Raw genomic sequence first — 23,865 nt, forward strand, 5'->3', positions numbered from 1 at the left:
TGGGTTTGGTGATTATCAGAACCGCGCTGCTGTGATCCGTATTTTAACAGTAAAAAGGAAGAAAGGTGTCTGGCTTGGCACATGTTAATCACATTAGCAGGTGTGTGTGTAGGGATATGACCTAACTTATCTCAGGTGCAGGGCTGTTCTTTAGGTTGATTTCCAGCGAGCTGACGGGCAGCCTGCATTACAGGGTGAGGTCTGATAGCTGCAGAAGGGATGGATGTAAGCTGTGCTGCACCGAGTCAGCTGGGGTTGTGCTGATGGAGTGAAAAAGTGATGCACTCAAACAGGTGCAGTTACAGCAGTGTGGATGAGCTCAGGGCAAGGCAGCTGCTGGACCTTAATGAGGTCTCTGCCTCTGTGCAGTACATTGGGGCTGATCTGGCTACTGGGTGGTGCAGTAAGGGCAGAAGCTGGCATTCGTGTTGTGATTTATGTGCCATTCACATACAGGATTTTCTGTATGTGAGAGAGAAATTGCAACCCTGCAACATGCTGATAATGTTTAAAATAAGAGCTATAATTAAATTTACTGAACATGTAACTTTGTGGCATTTAAAGGTATAGAAATCTAGGATTTGAGGCTGCCCATTGCATTAAGAAATATCACTTGGAGTAGTGTAACTGTAACTGCTCTTTGATTATGACCATTTTGGTTGTTAATAGGAGTCAGGGTTTCTAGAGTCAGCTTTAATACAATCAGCAAAAAAACCATGAGGACACCAGTGTACCTGGTAGGGTTCCTCCATGCCAGGTTGTGAACCAAGAAGCAAATGACTTAGTAAAAGGCTCAGGATTTAGCCACTGCCAGTTATTTACTTGTAAGTGTTTTAAAGAATGTGTCTGTGCAGGTACACACATATTGCAGGGGTTAAGTTCTCCTTGAAGGCATGCAAGGTTACCCAGATTCTTCTCCATGATGCTTCAGTGGGTATGTCTGTTTTGGAGCATGTCGTTCCAGTGAATGCTTACACACAGTGCTCTTCTGCCTACACAAGGCTGGGAAATTGCCTTCCAAGCTTGTCTCTCTCTTGATTTCAAGAAGCCTTTTTCATTGGTGAATCCTCTTGGAAGGTCCTTTCCCATTCATATAATAAGACACAGTGCTAGTGACTCAAATGATGCACATTCTAACAGTAGTGAAATGCAAGAAGCCAAAACTACCTTAGCACGTACGGTTCATTTAACTAAGAGAGGCAGACTGAGCAGCAGGTGGAAGGGTTAAACAAAAGGGAAAAAGATTATAAAAGTTTGCGGCTTTGGCTTCACTACAAATGGCTCTCTTGCAGACTTTACAGCATTAGTGTTGCTTCTCATAAACCTTGAAACCATTCATCCATTTAGAAAAATTAAATTGGTTAGTCATCCAGAGCATGAAACATACACATCCATTTTGTTTGTTACCTCAAACCATCTAAAGTGTAATGAATATCACTCGAGGTAAAGCAGATTGCCAGTTGTTCTTAAGCATATGCTTGAGTTCCATCAACTTCTATGGGTCACAACAAGGTGCTCCAAATGAGCTATGAACTCAAAGATGTTACTGACTCCAAGTGCACTTGCAAAGAGCACAAAAGTTCTCTTCCCCTTGTCGTTCCATGTGTTTTCTGCCGCAGCTGGACAGTGCTCAAGGAGATGAGAGCACTTGCAGGGAGTCCAGCAGATGCTCCATCACCGTATACTCTGCTTTGGTTTGCACTTTTAACTGAAATGTTTCTGATGGCAAAAAAGTACTTCCCCCACCCCGAGCATTTGTCTTTAACTACGAATACAAAACATAACCAGCAGGAGTAACAGAGGTGATCTGAAAGAGGCAGAACCTCATAAATTGTCTGTGTGAGAAAGGCTGTCTTTCCTTTTCTCTCACTGATGGCATGCCAAGTTTATTTTACAGTATTTACAATAAGATTTGTTTGTTTTGATACCCTTTGTATGTTGTTAGAGAAAAGGCAAAAAGAAAAGCTCCAGGAGGTTTATAGTTTCTGATGAGACAGTTGAAGCTTTAATTTTCTTTCCAGTCCTATATGTTTTACTAAAAATGTAATATATGAAGGGTTATGAGATTGCAGTGGGATAAATTATTTCTGAGCTGTCATTTATTTTCTCTGTATGAATCTGGTGCTTAAGAAAAACCTCCAGACCGGCAGGCTCAGTGAAACTGCTGGTTCATTCAGAGAGCAAATAGAGGGGCAACGCTGCTTTCTCCTTTCTGCATCTCATCTCTGACCTTGGTGCATTGCTCCAGGAGCAGGAAGAGCTCACAGTCTGAGCCTGTTAGAGGTTGAGATCCGGATGGATGGCAAGGAAAATAAATGTGTTCATGGAGGAGTGGTCCCCAGTGTAACTGTACAAGCAGCTTCAGACTGTGCAAGAGCTGACCTACCTGTCAGATCCAGCACGTGGCTCTTAGAGGCAGCTTCTTCTGTGCTGAAGAAGAGCCTTGGATCTTCCCTTAGCAGCCAGCCCTGCGGGCCAAAACCCATGCATGAAAAAAAGGCAAATGGTTAAATGCCAAAGCCTTGATTGTTTGAACCAAAGTCCGGAGCATCTTGTAGGTCTTATGATATAGTAGGAAATGAGAAATAAAAGAGAGGAATGGGATATTTTATGTACCATGCAGAATTATCTTACTCAAGGGCAGACTGCCTCTGGCCTCCCTTCCATCCCTGCTAATGAAACAACCATCCTCTCCTCCCTGGCAATTCCCTTAGCAGGATGACATGTCGAAGATGTATATGTGTGTCCAAAGCTGTATAGAGACATGGCTTTTCCTTTACAAATATTGGTGTGATATATACAGCATTGTAGGGTCAGTAAGTTTATCTGAGTGACGTTAGTACCAGGAGATGCTGGCACAACCGGTCGCTGTTTAATTTACACCTGTCAGAAGCAGGCAGCCTCTGAACTATGGTGTTTGAGTGAGATTATTCATCATATTTAGCTTTTGTACAATACTCTTTTCATCTTCCCCGCACTTCACAGTTGTTAATTAATCCCACAGCACCCAGGGATTACTAGTAATGCTTTACAAGGGAAAGCAAAAACAAACAGGGAGAGGTCAAATGGCTGGGCCAGGCCCACGGAGGTAATTTTGTCAGAAGAACATTAGGTTCTGCAAGATGAAATTGGTGTTATGTGGCCTGTCCTCGGGTGTCATCCTCCATCTTCCTGGGAGGCGGCTTGGGGGGACAGTAAATACTGCAAGTGTAGAATATGCTCACGTTGCTTTCTTCTCCACAGGACCTGAAAGATGACCGGAGTGATGAAGAGGAAGAAGATTCTGTTACAGATAACGAAGAGGAGTCCACAAAGAATGGCAGTAAGAATGGCTGTGGGTCAGGCAAACATCTCCTTAACAGCAGTCACCACTAGCCCCCTCCTGCCTCACCTCCTGCAGTGGTTTCTACTCTGTTTTTAACCCAACTCGTGGGATAAAACCTAAGTCAAAATGCTTCTGAGAGACTGTGATTGATTCATTGTTGGCTACTGGGCCCGGATAAAAGCCCAGTATACAGGGAGGGGAAAATTGCATAACATGACAAAATGTGTTAATGACCCACATCCTGAATCATTGTTCAGCATTTGGAAAGGTGCTTGGACACGGACTTCTCCACTCTCACAAGGTGGAAGTATCAGATCATTTAGCGTCCCATTGATTTTGACTGTTTTTCAATCTGATCATCAATTTCATCAAGTAGTTTCATTCCCAGGTGTTTCATGGGAGGCACCTGGCAAGAACTCCATCAGGAGACAGAATTACTCAATGCGGGGAAAAATGAGTGGTGTAGGTTGACTGACCAGCATTGTAGTCTTTACTTTTCCGTTTAAAATCTCATTAAAATGGCTATTTTCTATGAGTTTGATCTTGTTTTCTGGAGGCTGATGGAGGAACTCAAGTGATTTGCTTCTGAAGACTTTGCTTTACTGTCTAAGTGTGGTTTATCTCTGCAGTTCGCTGTATGTCGTTCAGATACTGGACTAAGAGATTTTCCAGTTTTGAAATGTACTAGTCAAGAAAATCACACAGCAATTCTCCTGAGCTCCAGGTTTCTCTCATCACAGCCATCTTGGCTGTACACCCAATGTTGGAACAGAAGGTGCAGAGAAAAGGGAAAATAGTGAATGAAAATTGGGTTTTCTCACAGGTTCTTTTGCACTTCTTATTTGCTTGCTACATGGCTGAACACCCACGGTCTCAACACGTTTACAGCCCAGAAGATTAAGGATTATTCTGTCCTGTTTCATGTGAGTTTGTCTCACAGTGACGTCGGATGGCTGTTTTGTGGCTGCTGTGCATTCCCTGCATGTGTCTGGTCACTGGGAGAGTGTGGGCCTAGAGAGGAATGTCACGTCGTCAGTGCTGAGATCATCTGGTGAACTAAACCCAGTAGCTTGAGAGACCAGGGGACCACAGCTAAAACAGTGCAGGGCTATCAGTTTGGAAAAGCTCCTTTCCCTTAAGGCTGCTCAGCAGGAACTTGGTGACCTACAGAAAGTACAGTATGAGCAACTTCTCTGCCAGTTGCAAGAAACTGCAGGAGTGCTCTGTTAGAAAGGCTTGTGGTCTCTTGAGGTGCTAAACTGGGCTGTGTTTAATTTTTTACTTACATTTTGGACAATGTACTCCCCATGTTTGTGTTTACCACAAAGGCAATTACACCAAGGAAGGAGTATAGCCTGTGGCTTCTGAGGATGGGAGATGGGCAGTGGTGGGGTGGGATTCCTGTGCCAGTGCTCATAGATTCGTAGTGCTGCTCATGTGGGCAGGCAGAGTCCCCTCAGTAGTTGTTGTATTGCAGTGTTTTTCCTTACACAGCTGTAGAGAATACCTTAAATACTGCAGTGTGGACTTATTGGAAGCCTAAGTACTTATTACATCATCTAAAGCAACCGGTAGGTTTGGCAGGGTCACAGCTGCTTATCAGGACCTGTTTTTGGCATACATGAAAAGAAATGGCCTTTCCTAAACTAAAATAAATAAATAAATACATAAAAGTAGAAGTCCAATGTCTTGGAGGATTTACACTCCCTTTAAAAGCAGAGGAGACAACGATGCTTTCCACAAGACACAACGGGATTTTGGGAGGTGGCCAGGGTATTATCATTTGATTTTGATGCCAGAAAGCTTTTCTACTATTTACTACTTTTTCTCTACTATGAACAGGAAAGGAATTCAGGGAAGGAAACACGAATGGTGCTGTCACAGGAGCAAACCTCTGAACAACTACTGGATGTTAAGCTGGAATTTATAGTCTCTTTGAGGCCAAATCTTGCCCTTCTTACTCGGACAAGTCTCCCACTGAAGCCAATTACTCTACTGGAATTTAGCCTAGATAAAATTTTGGGTTGCAGACATGCAATGTAATTATGTTTATTTTAAACCTATTTGAAATTAGGGTTTTACAGGGGGAATAAAAGGCAGTTAAATACCTTCAAACATGAAATGTTGGGGCATGTTTTGAGTGAGTACAGAAGAATATGAAAGCAAATAATGTCCGGAAGACAAAGATTGTGAGTGCAGTAAACAACCAAGAAACAACATGGCATTGCATCCAGGGGGGACAGGATGCAGGAAGGTCATGGAAAACCATCCCAGGGAGTTAATCTCATGGCCAAGCAAATGGTCAGCATAGAGCACCAGGTACCGGAGATAAATACAGAAATGGGAACAGTGCATCACAGTTGGGCAGCCAAATCCTGTGTTAACATCAGATTTGTTGTTCCTGAAATTACATGGGTGTAATTTTCTGCTGTTTGCTGATAGAAACTCAGAAACAAGAAGCTGGGGTAATGGAAAACAGTTCTCTCTGGGACTGCTTATGTTCATACATGGTTTGAGGTGTTATCACTAAGCTCAGCTTAATAAATAAATGATAACATTTCAGATAACTCAGGCATGGATCTTAACCTGAAAAAAGCAGGGAAGCTCTACTGAAAGCTCTGATGATTAGTGGCAGCAGAAGAGCTGTTCCATATTTCTTGTTCTTGCCATTTCTGTCTCCCTAGTTGGAAAGATCAGAGGTTCAGACTCGCTATCTCTTCCCATGCCTCTCTTTGCAGACAAACATAATGGAAGGTGTTTCAACCCAAATAATGAACTGTGGCAGAATACTTTGGATGTATTATTATTTATCTGAATTCATTTTTACTTTTTTTTTATGAGTAAGAACAAAGTAGATAGAAAACAAATTGAGCAGAGATCTGTGAGTTTTGGCTACAAGCAACTTGCAAACTGTGAAGAATAATAATAAAAAAAAAATCTTGCTGATTTAGAAAGAAAAACACCATCTCCACAGGCACTTCCCCCAGCTGTGGGCTAGAAGAACAACAGATAATCAGCAGGCACAAATGAAGGTCCATGCTGAGGATAAGAACATGGCCTGGGTGTAAAAAAGCCAAAGAGAGGTGGTTTGATGGCTGATAGCTACCCAAGAGCTGGGGAGCCTTTCAATGTGGAGCAGCAAATGAGCCAAGTATGTATCTCTGAGCTGATCTGATTGGTCATGTTCAATATTACTGAAAATGTCTGTTCTCATTTTCCAGTGAGTTTTATGGGCTCCCTCCTGCTCTCTCTCTGTTATATGAGCCAAGCTTTTGTTTCTTGCCTGTAGGGTTTGAGATTTGGCTGCTCAAGGTGAGGACCCAGCAGCCAGAAGATAAACAGCTCTGACTTGACAGAGGCCAGGTGGGACATCTTTATTTCCTCTGAGGCAGTGATTTCCATTTATGAAAATAACAAAACCTACCTATTGCCCGTGCTTTGTGCTGCAGGATTTGGGCATACCTTGGGTGAGGAACTTAGAGCATTTCTTTAGATACCTGTTGTCCATCTTGAATTTGCCATCCTGCTTGCAACTTGCAGGTTTTTGGTTACATGCATGGCCAGCAGAGGTTTTTCTACACCACATCTTTGCTCCAGCCTTGTAGTAGAAGCAGTGTAAAGCCAACAGTCTCACTTTCCATCCTGTCATCTGCACATTAATATCATAAGCAACAGAAAGGAGGTGAAAGCCCTGACTTTAGTCCCTTGTCAAAGAATAGAGTTCCCAGTCAAGGAAATGGAGGGGATCAAAGTAATGTAACCTTTACCTTGGCTGACTACAAAGAGCTTCTAGTGGGGCTCGGAGAGTTTATTCAATTGAAACATCCTCTCTAGGACTGCTTCAGGTCTCCAGCTTAGCAGAAGATAAGGTTGAAGCACAAGTCTAAGCTTCAACACATGATTCTGCAAATACAAAGTCATAACAATCCATGTAGGAAAATGTTGTTGATATTCCAACGGTCTGAAGATTTATGCAAATATCTTCTATTTACTCAGCTGGAAACAATCCTGTTCTTCTGGAGTTTTGTTACCCCATAAAGGATTCAGGAGACCCCATAATCATTTCAAAGTCAGAAACATTAAGTGGAATAACAAGGATAAGACCTATTCGCATTGACTTTGAGGCACAAGAAACATGTCCCTGTGGCCATAGAAAATTACTGTGCTTTGAGCTGGGGTGGGAAGAAGCAGCTCCAACACAGTTGATTCAGGTGGTGGAAAGTCCATATTTCTCCTAACACAAAAGAACCTGGTTTAAAACTAAGTTAAAATTGAGCAGTGAAATAGATGACCAAATTCCCTCTGAAGTTTACAGGAGCCTTTCACCATGAAACAGATGAGAAAAGGATCCAGACTTCTAGGGACTGGATGCATCTATCAGTGGAAACGTGTTCGGTTACCTGGTTATTGCTGCAAGGGCCCACGAGGTGGCAATAGCAGGACACTGCTCCCTGCTCAGACACGGCCCCCATGTAGCGTTTCGGTCTTTTTGCTGTTGAAACAACAAAGATTTTATCAAAGATCGGATTGCAGCAATGTTGCAGCTGACAGTTTCTACTCGGTCAGTCTCACACTGAGAAACAAGTGCCTGATACATCACTAGTAAACAAGAACCACCAAATTTACTGAAAGTAACTGATGCCAGCAGGGAGGACTGGTGAGCTGGTGCCTGAGGACCGGCATCCACGTGGCTGTTACCAGTGCAGCTTCGACCTGATGTGCATAGCAGTCCTGCTGACTGGATCCTTAATATCTGCAATGCAAGTAAGGCTGATAAAACTCCCAGGTGATGAGGGTTACTCTGATATCCCATCTCAGGAGACAGGTGGTCCGCCTCAAGTATATAAAGGATCTTCCTTGCTAACAATAAAGGTCTAAAGGTAGAAGGATTTGGATCAGGTTTGGTGTGTGCATGGCAAAGAGTGGTGGGATGGCACCTTTCAAACAAAAGAAGATGAAGACTGAGGTGATGTGATGTGTCCCTTAAATCCAATAGAGTCAGAGCAAGCCAAGGATTTGGGAATGCCTCAAAGTGGTTTTCTGTCAGATAAACCTGCCCACCACCAAATTTGACAAGGGCAGAAGGATGAACTGCTTGGCTGCTGCCTGCGGAAAAGACAAGGTATGTGACAAGCTGCTGAGTGAATGGGAGCTGTATCACTATGACTGATATGATGTACAGAAATGTGGAGTGAACGTTCAGTTTTGTGGTACCTCATTGTCAGGAAGCACTGCTGGAAAGTGCTGCATGTAGGAAGCTGGTCCCAGACCAGTAAATAAGGAATGTGTCACCCCAGGTTGAAGTAGTCACTAAGTAGCATCAAATGCTGAACTGAAATTGTGCTTTTTATTAAATATAGAGTAAAGAGAAACAACAAGTTAGACCAAAATCTAAGAGCTATAGGAATTCTCCCCCAAGCACTATTATCAGAGTGCATTTCAGGGTCTGTATCTCCTCCTTTACCACTGTGGTAGAAGTTTTCCTTCACTGCTAGGAGCAAACTTTGGGCTAGGGCTCAATAGCAGGTGTGATAAAGAACCCAGTGGCTCCACAGCTGTGCTAAGCCCTGGCTGAAATGACCCACTGAGCCGAGCAAACAGCTTGTATGCAGCCACACTTGCCTCAACTGTCAGTAGGAAAATGGGATCTGTTGGTATAAACAGTCATCTTTAATCCTTTTCAGCACAACCTTTGTGGTTAGGCTGTGTTCAGCTACAGCTGCATAGAGAGCTGGGAGCTGATTTGTTTTGATGGCAATAAAGCCTTTTCCTAAGATCTCTCTGTGTGTGGTTGTGCTCAAACACATCAGAGATGGCAGCCTCTCTGGTTCCCATCTGACCCCATCTCTTCCCCGGGTTTCTCTGTCAGAGCCAGGAGCTGGGTCTCACTTTGTCCCAGCAGAGGCTGAAGTGTCAAGGTTGCCTGCTCAGTATGTGCTTCCTATGGAGGTTTGCCAGGGGCTGGGACGCAGCTGCTTGCAGTTTTTTCTATCACAGCTCACAGATGGCGCTAGGACTCCTAATTGCCACCAGGTTGACCAGAACACATCTCAGGCCCTTAGGAGTCCAGCTACTATTGTCCTAGAGTGCTTCCAAATTCTTTTGACTTTATGAGCAAATACTTGCAACCAAGCTGAAGTCATTTGTCAGTTCTGCTGGCAGAGAGGCTCTGGCATCGGAGAAGGATCTTGATCAGTGTTACAGGGATGCTCATATACAGCTCTGCACCCAAAATGGGGGTAATTAAGAAAACTTGCACTAATGTGGGTTTGTTCTAGTAGGGAAAGGTAACAAAAGTATGTTGTTTGTCCCATCACCACTTATACACGAGGGGCCCTGAGAGAAACTTGAATATGAGAAAAAGAAGATGATACATATCAAGAGCAGTGATAAAATGAGCACGTGGGCTTGGGATTGTTTCAATTCCAGAAGATAGGAGAGGTGATTTACTAACCTAGGCTGGGGGGATGGTGGGACTTGGCCTTGGAACAGTCCTTCCTCAGCTCTGTGCCGCCATCAAGTATTGTTTGTGCTTGAGGGATGTTGTCTTGGCACACCCCAATGGCTCATAGCCTGCCATGTTCTTCTGCAGCCCTGCTGGGATGCAAAAGGGGAGCAGGGGAAAGTGGAGAGCAGGCTCCTGCCTGTGACCCACCTCGGTGCCCCCACCACAGCACTTGTCGACAGCCTCTGACTCCTGGTAATCCCTGCCCATGGGGATATTGAGTTTTCTGTTTGCTTTGTAAGTGTAATTGGCCAAGACGCTGTGAAAGGAGGAGAGAGTGCTCTAGGGAGAGGTGTTAAAGAAATAGGAAAACATTATTTAAGAGTGTATTAAGTTGACAGTTTCCCTTATTAGTACTTTCATGATGGAAAGAAGCCACTTTAAATTCTGCACAGTTGCTCTGGGCCACCACATCCAGGTCCCTGTACACGTGCACACAGATGGCAGTACTAAGCCCTTGGCATCACCCCTATTTCTCTTCTAAACCATGCACTGCCTTCTTGAGTTACAAATCTCCCCCAGCTTCTTGCTCTTGCTGCAAGGGATTCATGGAGAACAAAGAACCTCACATGAAATATTTATTCTGGGGGGTAATTAGGGTCCAAGGCGTTGGGCAGAAGGGGAAATGTCTGAGAAGGAGGACACCGGCTATGGATGTAACCAACTGAAGGACAACAAGGAGAAGAAAGATGGCATCTGCATGAAAGTGTCTGCTGTTATCAACTCCAAGCACGTAGAACATCTCTCTACACAAACACATGCACACGCAGAAGAAATCACAGCAATTCTGGAGAACAGATTATTTAAAATAATCCTGTTGTTGGGACCCTCTTCATTTGTTCCCGGCCAATGAGCCTGTAGGCCTCTTGCAGCTCACATTTCCGAGCTTGGTTTGGGGTCAAACACAGTGTGATAACAGTTAAATAAGAGTTGTGATTGTGGGAGCCAAGGCCCGAAGAGGAAAAAACCCAAACAAACCATAAAACTGAACAAAAGAAAGTGCCAGCTATTCCCATGTTCCTGATAACATCATCCGAGGTGGCAACACTGGACTTCATTAAAAGCCTTGCTGAACTTTAGGGTCAGGCTCAAAAAACGACAGCTCTTTCCTTTGTCCATTTGTTCCTGCATGCCTGGGGGGTGACGTGTGGCTGATTATAATTGCCTGGGTGATGGCTATCTGTGCGCCGATCTCAGATACCAAACAGACTCTGGACTAGCCCTGTCTCTGTGTTTCTAAGTCCCAGCATGGTCTGTGTGGAGGTGGCGGTACACTTGCATTTCCAATCTCCTTACATAAAGTGGTTCCTGCCCTGGAGGGAGACATTTTCCCAGAGAGATTTTTCTTGCATGAGTTCAGGAGAATTCATGCAGTGGAAGGAGGGTCCTTATAAGAGCTTCTGCTGAGGACTACCTGAATAATGTTACACAGCAAAGAATCCAGATGAGGGAGCACACCATTAAACATCCTCTGTGCAGGGAAGAAACTCTGATGAAACCTTTAGCGGACTATGAAAAACTGATCTGTAGTAAACCTATTTTTTTTACATGAACCATAATGCTACTTGTATTTATTTATTTGATTGATTGTTTTAGGTGATAAAATAGCTTCTCTCAATTCCTAATTGTTGTTAAATTCTTCTTTTATCTGGAGGGCATTGACATAAATGATAGCTGCACTCGTTAAGCCTGTCTCTGATCAGCCTGGCCAGACTCTGCAACAATAGAGCAGGTGCAGCTGAGAAGGAAATCACCTCAGCAAGGTGAGGAGCTGTATGGAGAGTGGGGAAGTCATCAGAGCGTGCTGGGCAGGAAAGCATGGCCTGCAAGACCATCATTGCCCCTCAGGACCAGGTTTAGAGAGGGGTGCCTGGAGAGAAGGCTGAATAACAGCCAAGTTAACCCTTCACATGCTGGTATTTTCCAGGCAGCGAGCCAAATGACTGCTCAGGAAGATGTATATAACACATGTCTGCATTCTCCATAGGGTTATTAACTGCGCAATAATGGCCATGAAACTTGGCTTCCTTGAAATGCATTTAAAATTGCAAAAGAAAAAAACAACATTGACTTTAGAGGGGGACAGAGTTTGTTTCCTAGAAACTGTGGGGCCAAATCCACTCTCTGATGTTGAAAGGAGAAGGATTCCCTCCACAAAAAAAGAGTTGGGGACAGAGGAGGAATGCAGCCATTTCAGCAGGACTACAGCTGCCTCCCACCACATGCATTATTGTTATCAATGACGATTTCAAGACATTTCTGAAAAGCCGTGATCTTCAATTAACAAAGAAGGTCTGTATCTCAGTGGCGCTTTGAGGTTTGAATTCAATAAAACCACTGCTGCTCCTAAGACACTTTCCTCTTTTGTTGCATGGGTACCTTTGCAGGGATTTGTCCCTCTCTCCTGGTTCCAGCCTTTGCCAACACCAAGGCCAGCCTGTGATATTGCACCTGTTGCAGCCCTGTGGACCCCTGCCCAGAGGCTCTGTATCATTGTGATGCTCTGTTAAGACACTTCTACACCAACCTTGTCTGTGCTGGCCAGCTCAGCCACTCAGTCCTTCCATACAGAAGCTATTAAATTAATTCTTTCTCTGCATTATTATTTTGGCCGAGGAGTTTGGAAGGTGGGAGAAAGAATCTACTAAATGCTTAAACAAATCTACGACCCCCCACTCAAACCTTTTTGAGGGAAAAGACGTGGCACTGAATTCGGTCCCTTAGCAAATGAAGACAGCTGGTGGTCTGCATTCAAACGTGGCTGTTTGGGGTTCAGGCCAGGTTTGGCAGCTCACAAATCAGATTGCCTCTTGGTTCTCAGGAGTGGAGAATTGCCACGAGTGGAAGATGTGAGAGGAAGGTGCTGCCCCTAACTGCTGTGCCAGCGTGGGCTCTAGCCTCGTAGGGAGGCACTGAAGTTGTTGGTCCAGGAAAGAAACTCAGTTTCTGAGGCTTTATTGTTATGTTACATTATTGGCATGTGGCAAGGCGGTCTCAAATGGCGTTTTTCTCTCATTTGGATGGATTCTGAGCCAGCCTTTTTGCTTTGGCAAATAATATCATGCTAGAGCATAGACTGTGTCTTAAAAGAGTCAGGAAAACACAGAGCTATTAAATCTCACCTGGTCTCACATTAAGAAAGTGAATTATAGATGTGGCTTTGCTCAGATTTTGTCTGCTGGGAACTGGCTGTAGATACTCAGTTTCACTCTTACTGCTGACCACAGGTAACGTCCTCCCAGTGCTGCTGTGTTGGCAAGATGAGTTTTCTTATGATTCCTCTTGCCTAGGGCTGCCACAATGCCTGGAAGAGAAGAAATGGTGTTGACTTACCTGTGTTTTGGACACTGCATATAGTTAAGTATCTGGTAATATGATTTATATGCTGCGGTCACTTCTACTGCAAGGCAATATGAGAAAGACATCCTGAGCAGAACTAGAAAACAAAACCTTTTTCACAGAACATGAAAAGATAAAATTGACAAGAAAGGGGCTGTCAGTTCAGACTGGTAACTTGTGAGCATAGCAGAAATGCCAAGTCATGGCTTGAAACAGTGATTGAGCACCTGGTGGGAGGGCAGGGCCAGCCCAGGGAGCTCAGGTGAATGCAATGCAACTAAGTGGAGCTAGGATTCACCCCATCCCAGACTTCATTTAAGTGTTGGCAGTGGAGGTAAGGGGATCTTGCTGATGATCCCTGTATAACTGAGGCCTTCTGAAGGTAAGCAATTTCTTTCCTTTGTTTTTGCACCTATGGCTGCCACATTTGAGCAGCTCCTCACTTGCTTCAGCTTAGGTCCTTGTTACTCTGCTGTTATTGCTGCACTTTCCATTGCATTACAGTCAGCCTGAAGTGTGCAGACCTATACAGATTAGGTCCTGGTTGTATGAGGTCCTGCCTGTTGCCTACTGTACAGATGGAGCACCCGGCTGCAAAGGCTGTGATGCCTGGAAGGGTACAGGTGGATACTGGCTGTAAAATGGATAGGGACTTATCTGAGTTGGGAAGGGGTAGATCTGGCTCAGTGAGGAGGATGGCCAAGCATGCGCAATGGATTGTACCTTGTTTCCTCTTTTTGTTCGCCTGACTGCAGTCTGGTTCTGAGCTACTGGGTGGAAGAGGGCTGTGTTTGGTGAAATACCTTGAGTGGAAATCTTAGCTGACTACGCAGTCAACATCTAAGTCACCATTTCATTGTTCTCCCTTCACTTTGCACTAATGTGGTTGTCATCAGAGCTTCTCCCCAGTTACTTTCCTAGTTTCCAACAGCTTTCTTAGCACTACCCCAAGCTGCTTGTCCTCACAGGGATGAAATTGCTTTGATCCAGAGCCCACCAATGCAAATCTGTTTAGTGACATGGTTTATTGAGCAATATTGGTGGTAGGCGGATGGCTGAACAAGATGATCTTAGAGATCTTTTCCAACCTTAATGATTCTATTCTACGATCGCCTACCACCTTTGTACGCTGTGTATTCCCATCTCACTTTCTTATTTTCTGCTCTTTTGAGAAATAAACGATCCCCGTGATGCAGCGGCCGCCCTCACCCACGTGCACCCATCCCCGCACCGCCCAGCTCCTTCAGCTGGCGGCCAATGGGGCGGGCGGTGCAGCGGAGGAGGCGTGTCGGTGCGCCCCGCACGCTGCGGCTGCCGGCGGCGCCGCTTAGTTTATCCGAGTGCGGGCAGGGCTCAGTGCGGGCCGAGCCGCCGCCTCCTGCTCCGCTCCTCTCCGGGCCCCGCCGCTGCCGTAAGATGTTTGACGGCTGCCTCCTGCCTCTCGTGTTTCCCTGCCTGCTGCTGTGGGGACTGGACGTCGGCACAGGTAGCGCTCAGCTCCTTCGCATCCCCGTCCCCCCCGGGGTGGGGGGGTCCCGCACCGGGCGGTCGATCCCCTGCGTGGCCGCGGTCCCGCTGTGCGGCGTGAATCGCTCCAGGCTCCTTCGTTTTCCTTTCCTGTCCTGTAACGTTTCAATGTGGAAAGCTGCTGACTGGCCTTGGCTGCGGCTCCGGCTCGCTCTGCTTTTTTCCCCTTCTCCCTGCAGATTTTTTATTGGGATTGGTGAAATGCGATGCTTGTGTCTGAGCTATATATATAGATTTTTTTAATGATACAAGTAGCTCGAGCGTTCGCTTTATTCCTCTCTTCCCCGCTCGTTCTTTCTCAATCATATGTGCATATATACGTATATAGACGGGGGAAGAAATCCCTTCCGCTGGCTCCACGCCTTGCAGTCCGCGGGGATCGCAGCTCCGGGCCGTGCAGATCGGGGCTGGGAGCTCCGGGGCACCGTCCGCCCCGTCGGACCGCGGGCGCTGAATCTCTGCTCTCTCCTTGTCGCCCGCAGCCGGCGGAGCGGAGCTGGAAGTGGTGATCCCGGAGCGAGTGGAGCTGGACAGGATCCACCTGCTGCCGCCCGCCGGGAGAGGGGACCGCGGCGGAGCCCGGCGCCGTCGGGAGCTGCTTTGGCCGCGGGAGGCGGCGGGGGAGGCCGTGCTGCTCCGCCTGCCCGTCGGAGGCACCGAGCTCTACGTTCACCTCCAACGCGATCTGCGCTTTCTCGCCCGGGATTTCGTGGTGGAACATCGAGGCGGGGAGGAGCGGCGGCCCCCGGCGGATCGGCTCTGCTTCTACACGGGACGCGTGTTGAACCGCAGCGACTCCTTCGCCTCTCTCAGCACCTGCGCCGGGCTGGTACTGCCTCCCCGACCCGCCCCCACTCTAAGGCTCCTCTGCTGTGTTTCCCGTCGGCACCGACCCCTCTTTACCCCTCTTTTCCCCCCGCTCCCACCCCCGCGGATGCGCGAAGTTCCGCACCGTCCCCTCACCTCGATGCCGCTTTCCTCTGTCACGCCTGGGATGTGTGTGTGTGTGTGTGTCTGGGGAGGTGATGCCATCCCGTGTGTTCCAAGGGAAATGAAGGTTTAGATGCTCAGGATGGCGGCTGGTTTGTAAGCGTGGCTCCCATGAAGTAGTCCTGGGGTGTATGCTTGAGTTCTGGGTACGGAGCTCTGCTGGAGGTGGCTTCTTAAGCGTTTCCCACTGCAAAGCAGTTTGAGAGAGCTGGAGCCTTCATTGCTGAGCCGTTTGAGGGCGCTGTGCCTCAGGTTTAAAGGAGATAAAGTGGCTTCGAGATAGTGAGAGGTGGAGTGGCACTGTAGGCTGAGCTGGGCATCCTCAGAGCGGATTCCTTCTTCAGGCTTTAAGTCAGCGATAGCTCCGCAATTTTGTCACTAGGCGCGTTTTGTTATCCATGGTCACCCAGTGCTTCCAGTGCAACCGGCTATAGCAGGGCTAAAAAACACACAGAAGGAAGGAGCCTTTATGAAAAGGGGAATGGAGTTGTAGGCACTAAGTTGTTGGTATTAACTGCCTGAGAACAGGGGATGGAGGGAGGGGGGGTGAAAGCAACTGGTGATGATCCCAGCTGAAAAGTTGGAAAAGAAACAAAACTGGTTGGTCTTTGTTCAGTGCATCTCAAAAATGAGCTGAGATATTGCGATATCTGTTTGTGTAATGAATTCTGAGCTATGGGTGAATTGATATAACTGAGCAAATTGATGTAACTTGGGATTAAAAAGTGGCTACTGTCAAAGCTGCTTGTTTGTGGCACTCCTGAGGGCCCAAATCAGTACTACCACCTGTGTAAGGGGAAATGCTGGTAAATGAGAAGAGTGATCAGAGCAGGTGCACGGTACATATGTGCTATCTAAGGTTTTTAACACCTTTGAAGTGAAAAACAGTGGAAAACATAAGTATCTGTAAGCTGACCCTAAACTTAAGATGATCTACATAACCACATAGGCTTTTTTTTTCCCTGGCTAAACTGACCTTTTGGCTTTGTAAGCCTATCTCATTAAGGAGGGCTGGTCAGTCAGAGTTAGAAATACCAGATCCTGGTCTCTGTCTGGCTCAGACTTTATGGCATGATTGAGGAATACATTTACAAAACATGATCTAAAATGATCAAGGCAAAGAGAGACCTAATAAAACCAAAATCTCTGATGCAGTGGCATGAAAACTGAGCAACAACTTGACTGAGCAATTGCTTCCTGGTAGTACTATGGGATTCCCAGCATGGCATCTAAAGGTTATGTTTTGTTTTTTTGAACTCTTCTTGCAAATGCTGCTGTTAACCACTATGGGGGCTATTACAGTTTCCTGCCATTGCTTGCAATTGCATTGAGAAAGATGGCCATGCTCTTGCAACTATGTCAAGCCATACTTAAGACTGATTTTCCTAAGGCCCTTACCATGCTGAAGGACTGAACTGTCCTTTCCTGGTACTGCAGAGACATGAGCAGAAGCAAAGTTCTGCAGCTCGTCTGACCAATGCTAGAAGACAGGACAAGGTATAGAAGGTTGCCTCTTTTTCAGATAGTTCCATTTAATAAGGCCTCAGTTTGTGTTAGCTTGAGTTATACTATGATGTGGGCTGAGACTAAGCAATATGAGTGTCTGGCTGGTCCTGTTCATGTGGGCTTTTGGCATGAGAGAAAAGAGGGAATTTGCCAGCTTTTGATATGCATCTTTCCATGTAAATGTGGCTTAACAGATCCATAGCATTTAATTTAATTGGGAATGGCTTCTAGCTCTGACAGTGATGTTTTACTTCCTGACTTTTTGTGGTCCATGAATATCACCTAGGGTGGAAGAAGAGTAGTTGTCCAGTGCTGATGTCTGATATCTCATGCTGTGATTAGCACAGTGTAGTATGTGGTAGTTGGAAGATTTAAGGGAGGCAATAAGAGAAGTGGGTTTCTAATAGAAAAAGCGAAGTAATGATCAGAGGATTCAAATCTGGCCCAACAGGTTTGAAAACTCTTCAGAATGCAACTAGTAAGTTGAGGGAAAACTAACTCCCTAAGAACAATTTACAGGCTCAATCCTGCAAATGTTTCCTGCCTGAAACTCTAGTTGGCTTGTGTGATTGAACTTGAGATTGCTTCTTAACCTATTCCAGGGTGAAGACACATGTCTTTCTCCCTCCATAGGTTTCACAATCCCAAAGAAAATGTGAAACATAAGTCTTTTTCAGTGGTTTAAATCATTTTCACGCTTGATGCCAGAAAGTTGGGATAACGTTGGGTGGTGATGAAACTGACTTCTTACGTGTTTTTGGCACCAACAGAAATGGTTGGCTGTGTTTCAGGAGCTCTGGTGCGTCTTTTAGTACCACGGCACCAGATTTACACCCTTTCTTCTAAATAATTAAAACCTATATTAAATAAGGGGGTTGGGGCTACCTCCCATCTGGAAGATTGTAGTGGAAAACAATGTAAAGGAGGATGGTAGAACAAGATGTTGGGGTTTTGTTGTCTTTGAAACAGCTTGGGCAGAATTGCCCAGCTTAGAGTCTAAGTGAAGAGGCCCTTGGCATCCATGGTAGAGAGCAATGCTGATTCTTCAGCTGCTCTTTCTAAAGTAGTGACCCTATCTGAGAGATCCCCAATGCTGTTTAGTTTGAGTTGTCAGAAGATGAGAGCTCTTGTTTCTCTTGGAGAAATTCCTCTTGCTGGAAATACTAGACCAAAGGGATTTCCTGGGTGTACGTGAGGACTGAATTTGGCAGGAAGGTGTGGAAATGTACAATTTACAGTATATATGTAATGCGTATTATAAATCATATTAGTACAGTCAGCTGTTGAATATATGCTATTTGCACGTATGTACAGAGCATTTATTTAGGTTGTTTTGTGGCTGGCATGGAACACAGTGATGGGATGAGGGGAGTCTAATCTTTCTCTGTATGTTTAAGATGGATGTTACACAGTGGCCCTGTAGGTTACAATCTTGTAAGTCCCTTTACTTGTCAGGTGTGCCAAAGGTACCATCTGGTGCCTCCTAGCAGGACACATGATGACTTCGGTTACTAGCAGAAGAAGTTGGATCAGACTTAGAGATTACTTCCAAGGGGCTGTTACAAAGAGCTATGTTTCAGGGCTTTCAATTGCTATACAAATAAACTTTGGATTAGTACAGTGAAAAGCAAGTTTAAAAACCTTCACTGTACATACTCACTTTCTCTAATGCATTATAATGGTGTTGATTATTAAACTTGGAAGCTTTGTTAGGTGATATCTTTGCCTTCACTCTTTTATACCAGAAAAGGAGTGGGAAGGGCGTACAAACTTTAAAAACAATTGGTTGCAAGCAGATGAAGGCTGTTCTGGGGCAGAAACTGTTTTCTGAAGATATTCTTGCCAGTCCTGGTGTATGGTATAAACATGGTGCAAGCAAGGCAGGTTTCTAATGCTCTGACCTGTGGAGTCTACTGTTACTTAGTCAGGGACTTTGTCTTGTGTTACTTATTCTAGGTATGGTTTAAAAGGTATTTGGCCCTCATACTAAAAAAATGTGAATGGCTCTGCAAGAATGATGCATGTAGCCAGTCTCCTGTTTGTGGGCAATGTCATCTCTCTGCAGAGATGCCAGTTAATAACAATATAATCTTAATTTAAATGTAATTTTAGCCGTCAATTAGAAGTGTGGTTATGAAAACATTTATGTTAGTAGGGTTTATTTGTTCTCATGTGAACTGAACATAGCTGTACATCTTGATGCTTCCAGCTGGAGTAGTGTTCTAGTTGAAGGGAGAGAAAGAAGTGGAAGGACAGGTGTTGACAAGACACTTGGGACATGTATAGTGCTTTGCATAATGATGTTTCTGAATGTTATTGCATAATAAAAGATAAATATGAAAAGCAGATGAAGTTCTTAATTGATCATGTTCAATCTACATAATACACAATGTTCACTTTTCCTCATGTTGTGAATAATGACTGCAGGGAAACCATCTGGGGTAAGACTGGGTTAATAAAAATGGGTAAGACAACAAACTGATATCCTTTTTTTTTCATTTTCTTCTGTTGTGGACAGGTTGGGTATATTCAAATTGGATCAGAGCACATGTTAATACAACCAGTGAATACATCAGAGACCTCATTTAGCGGAAAAGAACACTTCATCAGACGTAGACGATCCACAAAATCAAGCCATTCTTTGAAGTCACACGTTCCTGATGAGCACTGCAAGGTTGTAGCAGGTGAGCTTGAAGTAGCTCAAGAGAACAGCCATGTTTATGCAGTTGTAACTGTTGTTCTGCTGTGTATGTCTCTATTTTGTAATTCAAGTGTTGTGACTACTGGAAGTAGTGAAAAATAGCGTGTGCTAATGAATACCTCTGCTACTTCAGGTAGAAAGAGCCACATCACAGCTATAGTTAGGATAAATGCCGTAACCTTCAATTGGTGAGGAGATAAACTATAACTTATGCTTTAACTGTGTGATGTAGGTATTGCTCAGGAAGGATTTGACAGTGTTTTTAGCAAAGACCTGTGTCTTGAAGCTGAAGTCAGTTGTGAGGGGTGCTTTTTCATCTCAGCTTTTCACTGGAGTTGTGACACTGCAGAGATGTAGGTGTGGACAGATGATGATTCTTGCATTTCAGTATGACAATGACATGGAAGTAACTGAAATGACACTTAATCAGAAGTATTTTTTGTGTGTGTGTGAAGATTATATCTGGGAATCCACTTAACAGGACAAAAAGTTATCTGGAGAGGAAAAGAGTTGAACAGTTCCTCTCACCCTTTCCTTTTCAGCTTCTTGTATGCCATCGTTTCTACTTCTGTCTAGAAGAACACGCTATCCATGTTAGAATACATCAGGTTGCATTGTCAGCTGGGCAGATTTCTTAATTATTTTAGTTTTCTACCTGTCTTTGAGCTACTTCCAGTTAAGGTCACAGAAGGCTCTTAGTGTGTGCCAGTCAATTGCTAAAAGTCTGGTTGCGTTCTCATGCAGTTGTTTTGCACCCTTTTCACCACCATCTAGGTGGGCTGTATACATAGGGCATTGGTAATGAACTCTACAAAGTCACTTCTTTACATTCTTTTCATTTTATTCTTCCTCTGTCCCATTATCTCATCAGTATTTCAGCTTCTGTCTTCTGCCGAATGGACTGTGTGCTAAATAAAGGCAGCATGTTAAGATAAGTGTTACCTTCTACTGGGCTATTATAGGGACAAAATAGGAAGCAGAAATGACAGGTAAAATCTGCAAGTATGGAACAATAGATTGGTCATAAGCAATCCCTGTGGTTAAACGTACAAGGAAATGGCAGCAGCAGGAAGAACGAGAAGCTTTATTTTTAATTGGCAAAAGTAACAGAAGGAAAAGTGTGAAAGAACTGAGTGGAATAGGCAATCATGAACTTAATACAGTTTGCTTTATGTATTTGACTGGAGTTGGGGATAGCACGTGCTTTGCTGACTCTTGTGCAAGAACAGGATGGCTTTAGGTGAGGAGAGACATGCACACACTGGCCCCACATCACACAGGAGTTTGTAAAAGAGCACCAAAGAGAACTTGGATCCCTTGGGTGCTGGTTCTTTGCATTAACTGCAGGCTGGTTGGGCTAAAAGGGGAACAAAGTGCTCAGCTGCAACACAGTGGGAGTACTGCTTGCTTATGCAAACAGCCACTGCTTCAAGTAGCTGTGTTGTAAAATAATGAAATTGCTCATGGGCTTTGCCACTTAAAGGCAGACTCTTGAATGTTTTTCATTGTTGCGGGGAAGAAATGTAAGTCATGGCTGTTAATAGGTTTAGCACATTAACGACCTAATTGACTCCTGTCTGGTTTGGATTAACTTTTGTGCACAAGACTTTAGAAACGAGAAAAAGTTAATCCTCTCTGACACACAAAAGGTCTATTTGTAATGAAGTTGTGTGCCGATGGTGATCTTGGGGCTCACTTCCAGAGTTTTTCCTGGAAAAGGGTGTTTTCAAAGCCACAGAATTGCCACACTTGAGCATTTCCATTCTTTACCTGTTTTTCTTGAATTTCTGGAACAGGTAAGAATCACCCTTAAAGATTTTTTTTGGAATTCATCAGCGTGTAGTATGATGTGGAGTTGTTTGGGATTCAACCAAAATGAACGAATCATGTGCTGTATATTCAAATGGGTTATTGAACGTGTGAGAATTTAAACAGAACTAGCAGAACTCAATGGCAAAATTTGTTGTCAGGAGAGGTGGTGGTGGTCCTATGATATCTAAATTTAAGTGATTGAGGGGAAAAAGCCTGGTGATACAGTAACTTGTGTGAGTATTTGGAGGAAATAGTTGAGGAAAGCAAAATGAGCTTAACCAGGAAGTGCTATGTGTCAGCACTAGGGGAGAGTGCAGAGCACAGCTTTCCAAAAGCATTCTCCTTGTATTTTCTTCATAGACCCAAGTGATGCGAGAAGAAAGCTGAAATAAGCAGCGAGGTAATGCTGGCAGTCTGGTTTGATAAATGGTTGTTAAAATCTCTGAAATAACTCCTTTATTTTAAATGGCACGACGTGTCCTACAACACTAGAATTTTTTAGAGCTGTGGGAGAATTTTGCAGGAGTTAAATTTCCCCTGGTATAATCTGTATAGGAGGATTAAAGTGTCTGTTGTCAGAAGTGGAAAGGCACTTAAAGTCATGCATGACTGGATCTCTGAGTTCTGAAGCTGAAAGTGGCTATTAATGGGTTAAAAATCCCCAGTCTGTTGATTCAGGGCTGATATTTTAATTCTTTTGTTTAAATTCTGAAGTGCTCAAGCAGCAAAGAATGGATCGTAGGCCAGGTGTCATTGTTAGTCATATGATATGTGTATCTGTAGTATTTTTATCAGCTGTCATACAGCAAGAGGAAGACTTCAAGTCGCAATGCATGTTTTTGCACAGGCATGAACATGAGCCCCTGTGAGGCAAACAGAAAAGCCATTAAAAGATTTCCAGGTGCATATGCTGTGAGGGGGAAGGAAGGGAAGGTTGGGTTTCATTAGCTCTGATGCATGGCGTCATTAGAAACATGGGAAATAGCTTTGCACCACTGATGTGAAGGGTTCTTCTAGAGATGATAACCAAAGAATATGGGCTGAATTTGGGGAACAAATATGTCATAACATGCTGTTCTTTTCTTTTTTTTAAATGATCTTGACAACTTTTGTTAAAGGCCTTGTACTGGTGATCTTTCTGGAAAGAAAGTGGAGTTGCAGGGAGTTCTGACTATAGGCTTTAGTTTGGGTTATCAGGGACTTCTGGGTCCATCTGATCCAACCATGCTGCTGTAGTAGAACCACCTCAAGCAGGTTGCCCAGGACCATGCACTGGAGATCTTCAAAGATCTCCAAGGAGGGAGACTCCACAAACTCCCTGGTAACCTCATCTGATCTGGTCATATATTTTACATGTTCCCTATGACTTCAAAGTCTAAGTAAAAATTGTTGTGTTTTCTTTTTTTTTTTTTTTCTTCTTTTTACTGAGGGAAAATATCTATGTTAAAGCTGGAGTTAAACCATGATACGAAAGCCTAGGAATCTCTTGTAACTGTGTCATAAAATTTTGTTTCTTTGGGAAAAGTAAGTTCTGTTGTAACTTTTCCAGAAGTCTCCAGTGATGCATTAAAGTCCCTTTACATAGAAGGGATTTGATATAAAATACAGCCCATGAGTATGAGAGAGAGCAGCTTGTCTTAGGAGGGTACGTTGTTATTTCATGTTTATGGTGTAGACCTCATAAATTACTCTTAAATGCGAGCTTGCTTTAAACCCCCTTTTGTCATTTTGAATGAACCAGTTTTTGTTTAATACAAATGTGCTGCCTGGAGAGAAGTTAATAGAGGAAAATAAACACAGGAAGATCAACATTTTAATTCAGAAAATAACAATGCATTGCTTCTCTATCTAGTTATTTTGCAAACTGTTTTAACAATTGATCAAAGCTGGCAAGAATTTAAGTGCTAGTATGCAGGTATCAAATGTGGGGAATGGTTTCCCTGAACAGGTATAAATCCTAAACACATGTTACTGCTATGTTGCGTTTCCCCATCTTTAATCATTGTCTCTTAGATGTGTTTTCTCTGCAGGTTTGACTTGGCCTGAAACAGCAGTTGTTATGGCCAAAAAACACGTGTGCTAAAAATAGAGAGATGTAATGTAACCTGTGTTAGTCCATATTAGGAAGCATCTGTTGAAGAATTAAAGCAAGGATTTCAA

General features: G+C 44.2%; 2 protein-coding genes and 1 long non-coding RNA gene across 10 annotated transcripts in view; 2 read left to right on the plus strand and 1 right to left on the minus strand.

Annotated features, from left to right (window-relative positions):
• Positions 1 to 3,860, plus strand: part of CERS3 (ceramide synthase 3) — a 42,260-nt gene extending 38,400 nt beyond the window's left edge. For 5 of the 6 annotated variants that reach the window (XM_085515318.1, XM_085515315.1, XM_085515316.1 and 2 more), the window contains one exon: positions 3,244 to 3,860. In XM_085515318.1, the coding sequence (XP_085371444.1) occupies positions 3,244 to 3,375 (132 nt within the window). In that variant the 3' untranslated portion in view covers positions 3,376 to 3,860. The remainder of the gene's footprint in view (positions 1 to 3,243) is intronic. The other variant, XR_014934268.1, reaches the window with a different exon arrangement.
• LOC116653900 (uncharacterized) lies at positions 3,239 to 16,200 on the minus strand. 2 transcript variants are annotated; one of them, XR_014934286.1, is made up of 4 exons: positions 15,660 to 16,200; positions 12,953 to 13,134; positions 7,726 to 7,817; positions 3,239 to 7,559 (listed from the first exon to the last, which is right to left on the minus strand). It is a non-coding gene; the product is annotated as an uncharacterized LOC116653900 (long non-coding RNA). The 2 variants fall into 2 exon arrangements; XR_004308514.2 differs by having other exon boundaries at positions 3,239 to 7,817.
• ADAMTS17 (ADAM metallopeptidase with thrombospondin type 1 motif 17) overlaps positions 14,441 to 23,865 on the plus strand; it is a 144,214-nt gene continuing 134,789 nt past the window's right edge. Inside the window, exons 1-3 of one of the 2 annotated variants that reach the window (XM_015873158.3) lie at positions 14,441 to 14,655; positions 15,179 to 15,525; positions 19,711 to 19,876. In XM_015873158.3, the coding sequence (XP_015728644.3) occupies positions 14,586 to 14,655; positions 15,179 to 15,525; positions 19,711 to 19,876 (583 nt within the window). In that variant the 5' untranslated portion in view covers positions 14,441 to 14,585. The remainder of the gene's footprint in view (positions 14,656 to 15,178; positions 15,526 to 19,710; positions 19,877 to 23,865) is intronic. The other variant, XM_015873159.3, reaches the window with a different exon arrangement.

The sequence above is a fragment of the Coturnix japonica genome, chromosome 14 (assembly GCF_054131305.1).
Source record: "Coturnix japonica strain WE chromosome 14, WE-NBRP24, whole genome shotgun sequence".
NCBI lineage: Eukaryota > Metazoa > Chordata > Aves > Galliformes > Phasianidae > Coturnix > Coturnix japonica.